Source organism: Cygnus olor, chromosome 7 (assembly GCF_009769625.2).
Source record: "Cygnus olor isolate bCygOlo1 chromosome 7, bCygOlo1.pri.v2, whole genome shotgun sequence".
Classification (NCBI taxonomy): Eukaryota; Metazoa; Chordata; class Aves; order Anseriformes; family Anatidae; genus Cygnus; species Cygnus olor.
The window spans coordinates 12748172-12761840 of record NC_049175.1 but is presented as its reverse complement, the minus strand read 5'-3'; the positions used below and the strand labels follow the sequence as shown (position 1 = coordinate 12761840).

At 46.2% G+C, this 13669-nt stretch overlaps 1 protein-coding gene across 1 annotated transcript in view; it reads right to left on the bottom strand.

The window, feature by feature from the left end:
• The window catches only part of LOC121072992 (hexokinase-1-like), a 35305-nt gene that overhangs the window by 8662 nt on the left and 12974 nt on the right, over nucleotides 1–13669 (bottom strand). Inside the window, 11 exon segments of the mRNA XM_040563403.1 lie at nucleotides 718–813; nucleotides 1839–1959; nucleotides 2061–2208; nucleotides 2651–2955; nucleotides 4193–4382; nucleotides 4385–4425; nucleotides 6158–6313; nucleotides 6855–7038; nucleotides 7128–7227; nucleotides 8509–8604; nucleotides 11001–11120. Of these exon segments, the coding sequence (XP_040419337.1) occupies nucleotides 718–813; nucleotides 1839–1959; nucleotides 2061–2208; nucleotides 2651–2955; nucleotides 4193–4382; nucleotides 4385–4425; nucleotides 6158–6313; nucleotides 6855–7038; nucleotides 7128–7227; nucleotides 8509–8604; nucleotides 11001–11120 (1557 nt within the window).

Genomic DNA, 13669 nt, shown 5'->3' with positions numbered 1-13669 from the left:
GCATACTTAAGAACAGATCTTTCATGTAAGTACACCGTAGAGATCTATCGCCATTCTGTATTACAGCAGTGCAGTAGCAAATACAGCAACATTTACTGATAAAATTCTGTTAAACTTAAGCTCTCCTCTGGCTGTTTTTCCTCCTTTCCTAGAAAGTTTCAATTAAGCTGCTTAAGACTTTTTCAAGAACAAGAGCTGGGGGTGAGGAGGGAACTGTCATTTAGGGTGCACTGAGAAGCCTTCTTACAATCACTACATTGGAAATTCCTGCTTTCTCCATGCTCTAATGCAGTGACGTTTGTCACAGGGTTTGAAAAGTGCTTGGAAAGGTCTGCCAAATTTAGCAAATTCAGAAGCCTCTGGGGAAAAAAAAAAAAAAAAAAAAAAAGAGTGAAGAAAAATCTCCAGCATGGCTCATTTTGAGTAGCAATTTCAGTTTGGTGGCTGAACTCTCCCATTTCTGCTGCATACCCTCTAGACCATCCTACTACTGGGTTGTGACTGGGCTACGTGCCAGCACCAGAGCCAGTACAGCCACAAGCCATCAGGGACTGCTATATCTGGACCTGCTGCAAGACAAACACCTGTGTAGGACAGGAGGCCCAGCCCGTTTCCTCGAGGCATGCTAACCCCACAAGAGGGAGCCAGCCTGACCCATGAGGTCTGTAAACTCTGCAGGGGAGGAAGAAGAGGAAGGAGGAAAATAATAATAATCACCTCTCTTCTTTTAATTCCTTCTCTAAGCAAATACACCACATCTTCTCCCTCACAGTCTGTAGCCTTGAAGCCTTTTGTCCAGTTGAGGAGGATACCCTAAAAAGAAAGCAAATAGGTTATCACTTTTCTCGATACACTACAAAATGCCCCATATCCTATAATCCTCTAAGGAAGCATCACTGAGTAACTGTATCTAATAACTTCCTTGCATCTACACTTGAAATTTAAAATGCTTTAGTGTGTAGTTATACAGAAGACTTTATAAAAAGAAATCTCTCTATATATATCTCTGGAATTTGCATCTAAAACTAATCATGCTTAGTCTCCAGATTTCCAAGACAGAAACACTTGCTAATGAGTGAACCATTCTGCATCATGCCGAAAGACAGAAAATAAAAACCAATCAAAAAAAGAAAGGGAAAACTTCAGATACCATAGTTCAAGACTGAAAAACTATTTTTTTTTGAAAATGCAGCTCACTAAAAAGCCACATCACCAGGAGACAGGACTACTGCCTAAACTGTAGCAATGCAACAAACTCAAAAATAAAAAGTGTGAAAGAAAAGATATCTATCTACAAAGAAAGTGCTAAGTAGACCAGATATTATTAACAGCTGCACAGATGGAATTGGTGAAGATGCATGGCAGTGAAGGAGTTAAACAGGCGAGCCAAGAAAACAAGGATACGCTGACAGGGACATGTTATAGGTTCCGCAGTTCCTGGTTCATCCACTCCATCCAGCAAAACCAGATCAGCCTGGGACCAGGCGCTGGCAGCAGGGAAGGTCAGACCCAGCTTGTGCTTATCACTCATGAAACCAGGGCAGTATCACAGTCCAGCAGATTTATATGATTGGAAAAAAACATGTTACATTAAAAAGGGCCTATCACCACCACGGAAACTGTAAATGCTCTCATCTGTCACAGCCACGGACCAACCAGCACTTGCATTGCTACCTTTAAAGGAGCTGTTTATAGGACAAGCTGTACTGGTCAGGGTCAGAGCATGAACCCTCCCCTCACACGACCTGCCTGTAAGTGTCGGGTAGGTGATATGAAGGCAGAGAAATACAACCTAGCATAAGCATAAAAGCAGATTTAAAAAATACTAATGAACTTACAGCATCTAGACTGGTCTGCTTGCAAGGGAAGGAAAACGTGAAGCCGAGAGGAAGCCGTGCACCTTTTATTCCCATATAATCCAGGAAGTCAGAAATGCAGGTAACGATGTGATCAAACAGCTTTAAAGAGAAAAGTCATGCGTTTGAAGTTGTACATTACACTGCTCTTAACAAAGTATTTAAAAAGCAGCAGTGCTGCAGAAGAGAAGCACAGATACACACTCTTCTCCCGTTCCCTGCATCACCTCTATAGGAATTGCATAGATCTTGTTGTGCATTTCAACTGTTCTCCTTTTACCACTGCGAATTTTCACCAGCAAAACTCTAAAGTTTGTCCCTCCAAGATCAAGTGCCAGAAAGTCACCGTTCTCTGTAAAAGAATACGTGTGTATTTAAAGAATCCATCAGGTGAAGATATTAGGTGCTGCTCTAATTATTCCAGACTTTTTTTTGTTTGTGTTTTTTGTTTGCTTTTGTGTTGTTGTTGCTGTTTTGGGTTGGTTTTTTTGTTTGTTTGTTTAAATCAATGAGGGAAAGAGGACCCAACGGAACTGCTCTTTGTTTTCACTGCGAGAAAGTATCACAGTTAGCTGGCCACCCTGAAACACAAAGAACTGCCCAGGTTGTGTGGGCAGGGTTCAGGTGGGTTTGGGTCATTAGCCTAGCTGTGGTCTTCTTCCCCTGGGCCACAGCTTGCTTGCACCCAGAGGCAATGAAATGGGGCTGGAGTGTCTGCCCTGCCCAGAGCTGGGATTTTCTCCTTAGCACAGCTCAGGAGTCTCCCCTTTCTTTACACCAGATCAGCTCTGTACCTGTCCCATCCGGCGTGCTACGGACAAAGGTGGGCAGCATTTTCACTTTGGCAGTCTCGTGACTCTTCTTCTTCAGGCCTGCTTCCATCTCCATCCTCATCCTCTTCTTCACCTGCAGCAGCTGCTCGTGAGTGAGCTTGAACTCAGCCAGCGTCTCGTCGATGAGCCGGTGCTGCTCCGACAGCCGGTACGCCACTGCCGTCACCATCGCCGCCCCCTTCCCGCTGCCGCTCTCCGACAGCAGGAACCGCACGTCCGAGTCAGGCACCAGGCGCCGGGTGGTTTTGTGCAAGCGCCGAGCGTACCTGCAGGGAGAGGCTGCACGTCCACCGTCTGCGTTGCCTCCCCCACGGCCCCCCAAAACCTCACTGACTGACTGCAAGGGGAGCAAGGAGCCTCACCAGCCTGAGCTAGCTATGGCCTCCCAAGCATTAAACTGCCAGGGAAGAGCAGCTCTTCCTTACAGCCTCTTTTCCCATAAATTCCTAAGAAAAGTCAGCAAAAAACAGGGCAGAGCACTCAGAATCTCATCCCCTGAACCTGACCCTAGATGGAAGAAAGCCCCTGGCTCTGGCACTGCTCCGATCCCCTCTGAGGGTCCTCAGCCGTCCTTTAGATGGTGTGGGGAAACGGTTCAGAAATACAAATTGCCCATGTATGTTATCTTAACACACCCCAGACCTGACCATCTAGAAAAGTTAGTCAAAATAGTATTCCTGGAAACGGTTTTTGCTTCCCAAATGCTATGTTTTTCCTTAATTAATGAAAATGTTTTTTGTTGATTTTTTTTTAATAAAATAGTGGCAAACTGAAAATTAAATGCTACGTGGTTTTGTTCTTTCATAAATTTCCCCATAAACAACACTCAGTCCTCCCTGCCAGCCCCAATACCAAGGCAGAATCATAGAACGGTTCGGGTTGGAAGGGACCTTAAAGACCATCTAATTCCAACCCCCTGCCATGTGCAGGGACCCTTCCTACCAGCCCAGGCTGCCCAAAGCCCCATCCAGCCTGGCCTTGAACACTGCCTTCTCTACTCCAGGCTGAACTCAACTGACTCAACCAACTCCCTCAGCCTGTATTCACAGGAGAGGTGCTCCAGCACTCTGAGCACCTTTGTGGCCTCCACAGGACTCATTCTAATACTTCTGTGTCCTTCTTGTGCTGGGAGCCCCAGAGCTGAACGCAGATATGTCCTGTACGCTGTGCTGCTTTTTCCCTTCTATACCTAGAGATAAATCCTACAGTTGAGACTGAAAAGTCATTACTACCAGCTATTATTTACTAAATAAAATTAAAATTAAATAAAGCAACTGCTCCCAAACATCTGCAGGTCCCATCAAAGCCAAATCCATGTACACAGATTTATATTTTGTACCAAGAAAGTCTCCTTCCGAGAGGAGACCCTCTGAAAGAACGTGTACTCAGAGACCACCATAGTTTTCACTGGTATCCAATTACTTCAGGGTTTGGGTTGTTTTGTTGTGTTTTTTTTTCTGTTTTGTGTGTGTGTGTGCTAACAGCAGGAGCCGGGGGACTCACTGTGGATGCATCTTGTAGAGGGAGCCATCGACCCCCACGGTGGTGCGGAGGCGGCCGACCCCCTTGTTGTCCCGCAGCTGGTTGAGGATGGCGCCCAGCGTGGAGGCCACCAGGTTGGCCGAGCGGAAGGACACGATGGTGCAGACGTGCTGGACCGCCACACAGTCCTCGTGGGACGGCTCCACCCCAGGCGGGTTAAGATTTCTTTGGCTTTGTTCAAACCTTCTTTGCTCCTACAAAGACAGGGCGGTAAAGGAACTCCTTAGAGGGGGGGGAGCTATAAAATGCAGGGTTGAGACACATCCAAGCACGAATGTCCCTGCATGGGGTTTGAGGAAGGGGTTAGAAAGAAAATTTCTTAGAGATCTGGACTGAGAGGCTTTATGAGGTTTAAAACAAAATGCTCTAAATATTCATTCATTCACAGATAGAAATAGCTGTCCATTAAAGCCTGGTGCAAACGTGCCACCTCCAAAATATACCCTTTCAGCTACCGTAGCAGCCACACTCTGGCTGGGATTCCTCCATCTGTACTCAGCATCCTGCCTTCTTCACGTTCCTTTCCCACTGGGCAACAGGTTTATCATGTCACCAGAAACCTATCAAACAATAATCACATACACTCTCTCTCCAACAGAGCACGTTTCAGTTGTGTTAGATGGTAAGATCAAATCTCATACCGAGAGAGGTTCCTGTACCCCAAAAGCACAGGCACAAAGCTTGGGACTGGCCCTGTCCTGCTGTACTGGTGCATCTCCCAGGAGCAGATCCCATGACAGCTCCTTCAGCACACCCCAAGGAAGTCAGCAGTGACTCCTCCAAGCATTTTTACAGACCTGGAGGAATTAAATGCTTTTTAATCACACTGATGCATTAGACTTCAAGCAGCTTCTCCTCTCCAGAGCAGGAAGCACCAGCCCCACAATTCAGCACAGACCCGAGCGTGCAGCTAATCCCGCTCCCAGGTCTCAGTAAATTAAGCTCAGTGTGAAAAACAAAATCCTGAGCAAGGGTTGCCAAAGTGATTTCATCCTAATGGCCCTCTTTTCAGGCTTTTACAGCCTCTCTGACTTTCTGCCTCTTGCACTCAGTTTTCCCACGTTAGCACCCAGGCTGAGAGCAAAGTTTCTGGCAAAACTTACTCGCGTACCGCTCAGTCATTTCCAAGACAAAAACGGAAGGTGTATATCTTGCCATCACTAACTGCACTCCCACACATCTTTTTTTTAAGGATTCTTGCATCTTGCTAGCATGAGCCAGAAATTTGAAGTGGCACAGGAACATGCTCCCTAGCTGTAACCGAAGTGCTCTTTGGGGAATGAGGTGGAATTTCAGGTCAACTTTTGCTCTCAATAACTGAATTCTGAAATTGGAAAGCTGGCCCAATCCCCACAGCATGAACTACCCCAGTGATGTGAATTTTAAAACCGCAGGGGGCAGAGCCAGTAAGTGCTGACCAAAAGGGTGATGACACGTAAGGAACCAACTGGCACATAGCTCAGAGGTCGCCACGCAGCGCCCAGCACTGCCTACGAGACTGAATGCTCTGCCTTGTCACACTTGTTTTCTTTCTGCCCAGCGATCCCGTGGATACAGCAAGGAGCAACACAAGTATTTGGTAGGAGGCACTAAGCCAATTCACTCCCACGTTTAGCTGCAGGCTAGCAACTTTTAGGTTTTTGCAAGCAGAGTGAGTGGCAGCACAGTGCGTAGCTTGTGGCTGCAGGGACTGGTAGTGTCTCCCAAAGCAGAGGGAAGGAGAAACCTACCACCTCCCAGCTCACAGTAGCTGGTGGCTTGGAGAAGAGGATGCTGGCTGCCTTCCGGGGATCCCCACATGCTGGATACACACCCCACGGGATGGAGCCAGCTACCTCCAATGCAGCACATTCCTCCACAAAGCAAAAAAACAGTGCTGGAAAATTAACAGGCAGAGTCATTTGGAGGGGGGAGAGAGGTACTCACTTTTCTATGGCAGAAACATGCTTTGTCTCAAACTTCCCTTTGGTGAGAAGCTCAGGGGTGATTCTCCCTTCAAAGAGCAGCCCCTCCTTGGCCATCTTCACCAGGATGAGCCTCACCAGCTCCCCCATGTACAGCCCGCTGACCATCTTCTCAAACCTGCAGGAGAGGGCAGCAGCAGTCACCCAAGGGGTCAGGCAGCACCAAGAGGCAGAGCCCAGCTTTATGCCTGCCCCAGCACAGGTAAAGTCAAGCTTTCTTGAACTGCTGAATTCATAACATAAGTGGAGAAGAGAATGGTACACAAAAGCAGAAAGAGTTAATTTTAATTGCCTGGCTCCAGGAAGGGCTACGTTGATAAGTTGTGAACTAAAGCTGATAGAGTAAAAATCAATAGCCCTAACTGGGACTGTGGCAACCTTTCCTCTGAAAAAGGCTGCTAAGGGAGAAATTTTGAAGCAACGAGCAAACCATTTGTGGCCTAAAGACTCCAGTCCAAGCTGGGCTGCCTGGTCACCAGACATGGTGCCTGCCCAGGGAACAAGCACTCTCCTCCCAGCAGATAGCAAACTGCAGGCAAAATGAGATTCTGCCTGGACCACGCCACCATTCCCTAGCATCAGTGAGAGCAAATATTTCTCCTGAATCATACCACATGTCAGCAAAAGCCAGAGAGCTCATAAATAACCGCCTCACTCACAGCTGCTTCCCAGGATTTAGGGATCCGCGGTCGATCTCTCTGTCGAACTCGGTCCTGATGTCTTCTAGTGAACCGTCATCTCCAAAGGCCCCCCACTCCGTGTTAATGCACATCCTGCCCTCGTCCCCTTCCACCAGGTCTATGTGCCGCATCTCCTCCATGTAACAGGCGTTGGTGCCAGTGCCTTTAGGGAAAGGACATGAAAGTGCTAAGCAAACAGGCCAGGCAAAGGGAAAAAGGCCACATGCACGCTGCTGCAGCAGTGTGTGTTACCAATGATCAAGCCAACTTCACAACGCTGGTCATCGAAGCCACAGGTCATCATCGTCCCGACGGTGTCATTCACAACAGCCATGATGTCTGCATCGTAGTCCTGGTGGGGGAACAAAACGTTACTTGTACCACATGGCTGCTCTGCAAAACACTGCTGGTGTTTATCACCGCTTTGCTTATACCCGCTAATTTCCCCAGAACAGGAAACGAATCATTTGTCTGAATACCACAGCTCAACTTTTAAATATCACCTGCTCCATCTGCCACTTCTCTATCCCATAAAGCCAGAGCAGGGAGAGCAGACTTAAGGCACCAGGAAAACCAACAAACGGTTGCAGCATGACTTCTAGAGGGCAAAGACCTGCTCTCACATACCACCCTTAAGTGGGAAAGAGAAGGGGAATGCATGAAGGAGGGAGGAACTATGTAGTTAGAAGATCATGGAGTAATTTCATGCCATTTTTTGGAGATGAATATAGAAAATAGTTCCAAGATAACAAATTTCTCACAGAATTCACTTAAAGCATTTTGGTTTATTTCAAATTAAGACTTTAATAACAAGTGCATAAGCAAATACTGCAATTAAATAAGCTATCCAAGTGACAAGCAGCCATTCCTTTCTAGAGTCTTCAGTGTTACTCTGCCTGGTACTAAGCCTGATCACAGTCACTGACTACAGTAATGCTACTTGGTGACAGTAAAACTCAGGCTGATGTAAAAATCCACAGCTACCCAAATTGTGCAGATATTGCTCAGTTTCCAACAAATTTAGATGCTGAGTAATCAACATATCACCTGGCTGGAAGAATCATACAAGCCCAAATTCTTCCCATCTCACGCTCAGTGCCTTCTTATTTGCCTAAATCAGCAACCTGGTCACCTTCATCCTCCATAAGATCAGCAGAGAGAAACTGCAGGGAGCAGCACAGCTCAGTGAGCCTGAAATCCCCCTTCTCTTCTCTCTGCTCCTCTCCTGCTCGCGAGTGAGCCAGCTACACAGCTCAGCTGAGCTCCTGGGGAGAGCCCAGACCACCAGAGGCAGTTTCTCAGGAATGGGAGGCGTAGGTATCACTGAATAGCTGTGGCACTGACGGGCAGCACTTTCTCAGTGTTTGGAGGGTGATAAAATTGCTGTAGTTGCAAGCACCAAAGCAGAACGTAGTTTTGTGCTACAAGGAAAATCACAGCTTCCCCACAGCAACCCTGCAATCACTCCATTTCCCCAGCAAAGAGCAAAACACCCCATCTTCACGCAAGAAAGCAGATCTGCACCATCACTCACATCCCATGCCCAAGCTGGCGATGTAAATGGTGCTCTCTGGCAAAGAACCACAAGTTTGCTATGACGGAGTTTAAAAAAAATAAATAATGTACAATTTACCCCACGTTTCTTGATCGCCTTGTTAAGCAGCTTCACAACATCTGCTCCCTCCACTCCACTTGCTTTGAAGCGCTTCGTCCAGGTTATCAGAACACCCTGATAAAAAAAGAGAGCAATACTCAATACATTGCCACTATAAGACAAATATTTTTTTTCTTTAAAAACAAGATTTTGTACTCCAACATCATCTTCAGGTCTCTTTTCTTATGTGACCTACCAAAACAAATCTGAAGTGACCGAGTCCTTTATTCTCATTACAGTTAGCATGTTTTTCTTTCCTCTTCCTTGCTAGCAAAACACTTTGTTTATATTTTGTATCTGCAGCCCACTCTTATGCCTTCCACTCCTTGATGGCTTTTCTTGGAAAACCATTTAATCCTGTTGGGCCACAGAAATTAGCTCCATTCATAAAAAGCTGAGTGTGCAGGACTGTCTAAAGGGAAGGGACGTGATTTTTGTATGGCCAGGACTTGTCTGTGATGGCCATACGGCTGCTGCACATTTACTGCCTGGAGTGCCAGTCGGCCAGGCTTGTTTCACTGTGAGATAATGCTTATGAGTTAGGGTAAATGGAAATACTGGAAACGTAGCAAGGGTTAAAATGCTTAAATATGTATGTGGGTACCTGTGCTAAAAGCTAAGTGCCAGGATTCAGTGTAAATTTAACATCTAATTGGCTATGTACTTGTATAAAAGGTCTATATCCAAGGCTTAGACAAAAAGTCTAAATATGACAATAATTTCTATGCTGAAAAGGATGAAGAGAAATAAAAATAAGGCAAGACAACAAGATTTAAAAGTTAAATGAAGAAGAACCTAAGCAAAAAGCAGGTGTGAGACGATTACGGTAAAAAAACTGACATACACCATGGATCAAATAGAAGGGAAACCCTGGTATTGAATTCCTTGTCTGCAAACTCCCATTCATAAAGAACCTGTAAATATCCCAATGTAATGACTACATCTGATTTTTTTTCTATTCAGATGATGCCTAGCTCATTCAGAACATTCAGTAAATAAGCCAGTGATACTGAAATAAAGATAAGAGCATTGGCAGCAGTCAACAGGAGAGAAAGGACGACTGGGATCAGCTCAGCTTTTCATACCCACCACATTATTCACACCTATCACAACAGGAGTCTGAGAAGCTAAAAACCAGAGAAGTTGAGGCCTGTAGGCACAAGCAGCTGTTGCCCGGGTGTATGTTTGTCCATATCTCAGCTTAAAAATCAACCATTTGTCCTGTGAGTGCTCACCCTGTGGGTCGGGAGAGTCCTTAGCCCCAGAGCTACCTGGAAAAAAAATCTAGTCCACAGAACCCAGAAAACCATCAAGTTCCTAAAATATCATGAAAACTCTCAGAAAACTTTCTTATCGTAGGACACCCTTGTCTGTCTCTCTTTCCATCTCCGCTCTACCACCACTTTTCTCTGAGTCTCTTTGGGTGTCCCCAGCACATCCACGTGCTCCCCTCCACCCCTGCACCACAGGAGCCTTAGTTCATCCATTTCATGCAGCTGAACAAGGGTAACTCACCTTCACACCTACATCCCCAGCACAGCTCTGCTGGAGTCTTCCCACACCCCACAGCCTGATTGCAAAGCTGCACCAAAATAAACTCATCTCTTCTGAACTAATGCAGGAAAAGGCCCTTCTCTGCTCTGAACCACATTCAAACCCCAAGCTAATAAGCACCCTTGGCTTCAGCTTTCAGCATTGCTCAAGACGTATGAAATGCAATAAAAACCATTGCCTCACCTGGCCCTGCTCAGCACAACACCTGGGAGCTGTTGCAGCAGGCTACCTAGAACCCCAGCAGCCAGAAAAGCAGGTAATGCTTTAACTGCACCACCTCTTAGGGCTTAGTGTGGGTTTAACTTCCCTGCATGAATTTGCCTCCCCATTACCATAGCAATGCTGTCCCAGCGGGCTGCTGAGTCACTGGTGCTGAAATGAGCAAAAGAAGGGAAATATTGGGGCACCCTTGTCACAGGAGCCGCGTCAGTGGTTCCATACCATGCTGGTTATTTGCATGCCTTTGTAAAGGAGTTGCTTCCAGGTGTGCTATCCAATTCCTCTTTGCGCTGAGCACCCGGCTGTTGGCACGGCTCAGCACCACTGCTTGCGAGGAAGACCCTGATCTGGACGAGTGTCCTCATTCGGGAAGTTCAGCAAAGTTTGAGCAAATGCTGCTGGACCGGGTCCTTCCCAGTTATACTCCATGGAGAGGAGAAAAAGGCTGCACAGAAGCCAGGCAAAATTGCTGCTGTGTTTACACGGTAAACCATAATACCGGAGAGGTCACGCAGAGGCAGCACAAAACATCAGCTGGCGCTTTGTCATCTGTTAATCAGCTCTTTCAAACAGAAACGTAAATACAAACACCAAGCCTCACAGTGAAACGAGACCTGTCTGGGACGCTGCTTTTATAGCTGTGAGTTAATAACACGGTGACTCTTCTGCATAGTAAGAAAATCGTGAAATCTTCTTACCTCATCTAGCTTGGATTGTCGGCACGGGAAAGAGAACGTAAACCCAACGGGTAACTTCTTGTCTTTGATTTGTTGTTTCTCCATAAAGTCTCCCAGGCATTCAGCAACATGATCAAAAAGCTGTAAGAAAGGGAAGAGGATAAAACCATCATTAGAGTACAGTCTGGGGGAGAAAAGATTTCAAACTGCATATGAAAACCATACGGGATGGTGAGAAAGGGGAAAATATCTGCTCCAGGTTTTTAAGGAGATTTTAATCACAGACATATGAAAATCAGTCACTGTATGTTAACATCTTAATAATCAATAAATTATGAAATGATGTCATTTTATGCACCTAACTCTGCATTGCATCTTTTACATCCACATCAAAATGCTCTTCCTCAAACAAGCAGCACACGGCTCTCCAGCCTGCCATAACACTTCTACTTAACATTTGATGAGAATCTTTTAACCTTTCCATAACAGGAAGGACTATCTTAAAAGAACATTTGGGATCTGGTCCCATGTGAGGCTGAGCGCTTTTACAATGATGCAGAGAAGATCAATACCTGCTTCACTCAAGCACTGCTGACACCAGAGAGGTCAGCAGTTGCAAGAGCCACCCAGAAGGACATCACCTCTCAAATCTATTCCTAAAGCACACAGCAAACAAATAAAATGGAAACCTGGGGGATTTGTCTAAATGCTCTGAGAAACAACCCCAAATGGGAGCATTTTCTGTCTTACCTAAGATGCTGAAGCCTGCAGGCAGCCAGTGCCAGGCTGCGGGTACCAATTCCCACCCAGGAGCCCCTCGTGGCCCTGTCGGACAGGCCAGGGAGCACGTGGCCCCAAAAGGGAGGGATGCCTTTCACACCAAGCTACTTGGGCAACCCCTCGGGTGGGTTGCAACACTCAAAGCCAAAATCAAGCCCTGGCAATAAAAGCAACAAAAATACACATCTGTATCCACCTATAACAAAAAGCCATATGTGAACTGACCTGCACCCCAAATAGGTATCGAGCCTACTAACAAGTTGCCTCCTGCCCCAGAAGATAACTTCACTTTTTGTTTGACTCCTTGCAAACATTAAATAATTACATAATACTTAAAATAAAAATCTATCTGCAGTGTTGGCAGGCCAAGGCCATGAAAACTGCCCAGAAGACTGGGGATAACTGGAAGGGAGTACAGAAAGATATCTGTTGGTTACAATTAGCCTTTGCAGCTTCATTAAGAATAATTTAGAGTCTCAGAGATAAGGCAGAGCACTACAGACAATTACAAAAATGACGAGGAATATTTCGCTGTTTGAAGCAGGTCAAGAAGTACTGTGTGTAACGTGACAATTTAACAAATACCTTTAACTAATTCCTACTCTGAGATCGAATTGAATTAAGCAAAAGCACGGTGGTTTCCCAGGAAAATGTTGCCATTCATTGTCCCGGGCAGATCAAGGCCACTTCCCGGAGCACACGCAGTGCAGCAGCATGGAAAGCAACACACACTGCGCTGCTGCAACGTGATTTTCAGCTGTCCCAACGATGGAGAGAGGAAGAGGAGTTACAAAAATAACTACAGCGAAATAAAATACCACAACTTCTCCAGGAGGAACACAAAAATAACAAGAGGGTATGTCTCTATAATGTTTTCCATCTGAATGTATCTTGCTACATAGTGAACCTTATTAAACTCCCAGCTGCTACCAGGATTACAGATGATAACCAGGGGCCAACTGCAATCCCCTTAGGAATTCGGAGAGCAGGAAACAGCAACATTGACTGAGGACATTGCTGCACAATCCCTCCCTTACGCAACAAACCACAACCACACAGAGACAGGGCCTGCTTTTCAATTCCGACCACGAAAGATCCCTCAGCGATCCAAATCACTCACTAAAGTCCATACACTTGCTGGCATTTGCCTGTCGAAAACTCCCCTCTGCGGGTTAGCGCACAGCAAGCAGCACACAGCGACTCGTGCACCGTGCACGGGGAATGCCAGTTACCCATTAGCCACGTTCCTCATGTTACGGTAGCTGGGTCTAGTCAGTAATGTCTGGGCTGGCTGTGCTACTGCTTTCAATGAAGCACAGAAGAAAGGCATTGCTCAAAAGGAGGGGAAAAAAAGGAAAAAGAAGAGAGGCATTTTGATTTTGCTGCTGTCAAGTATAGTATGGTTTTTGCCAAGAAGACTCAAAGATGCGTGTGTATGTTCCTGTGCCCACCTTAACACCCAAACCTCCCAAACAGGGGACAGCAGAAGCACCATTACGAGGTTCTGCGGAAGACATGAAGCAACACAACCGCCAGACACTGAGCAATACACTATCAAGCTTCATGGCTTCCTCTGGCCCTGGCATTGCCTGCTCAGGTTGGGCTCCAAGAAGTTTCCACAAGGATGCATTGGGCTGGCAGCCAGCAGACTTTGGCAAGCAGCTGAAGATTGGAGCTGAGGCTCAGCCTCCTGAATAGGGAAGACTTTAAGGAGCGAGGAGACCATGGCTTCAGATCAGAACAGCCACAAATCCAAACCCTAACTCCAGCAGTGGCAGAACACAAAAAGCTGAAATCAAGCCTCCCGTTTGCTGCGTTGACACAAAAGAAAGGATTCTTACAAGTTTTAGACCTACTATTACACTGTGGAAGTCAACAAGAGTTTTGCCCTTGACTTTGACAGGGAACTG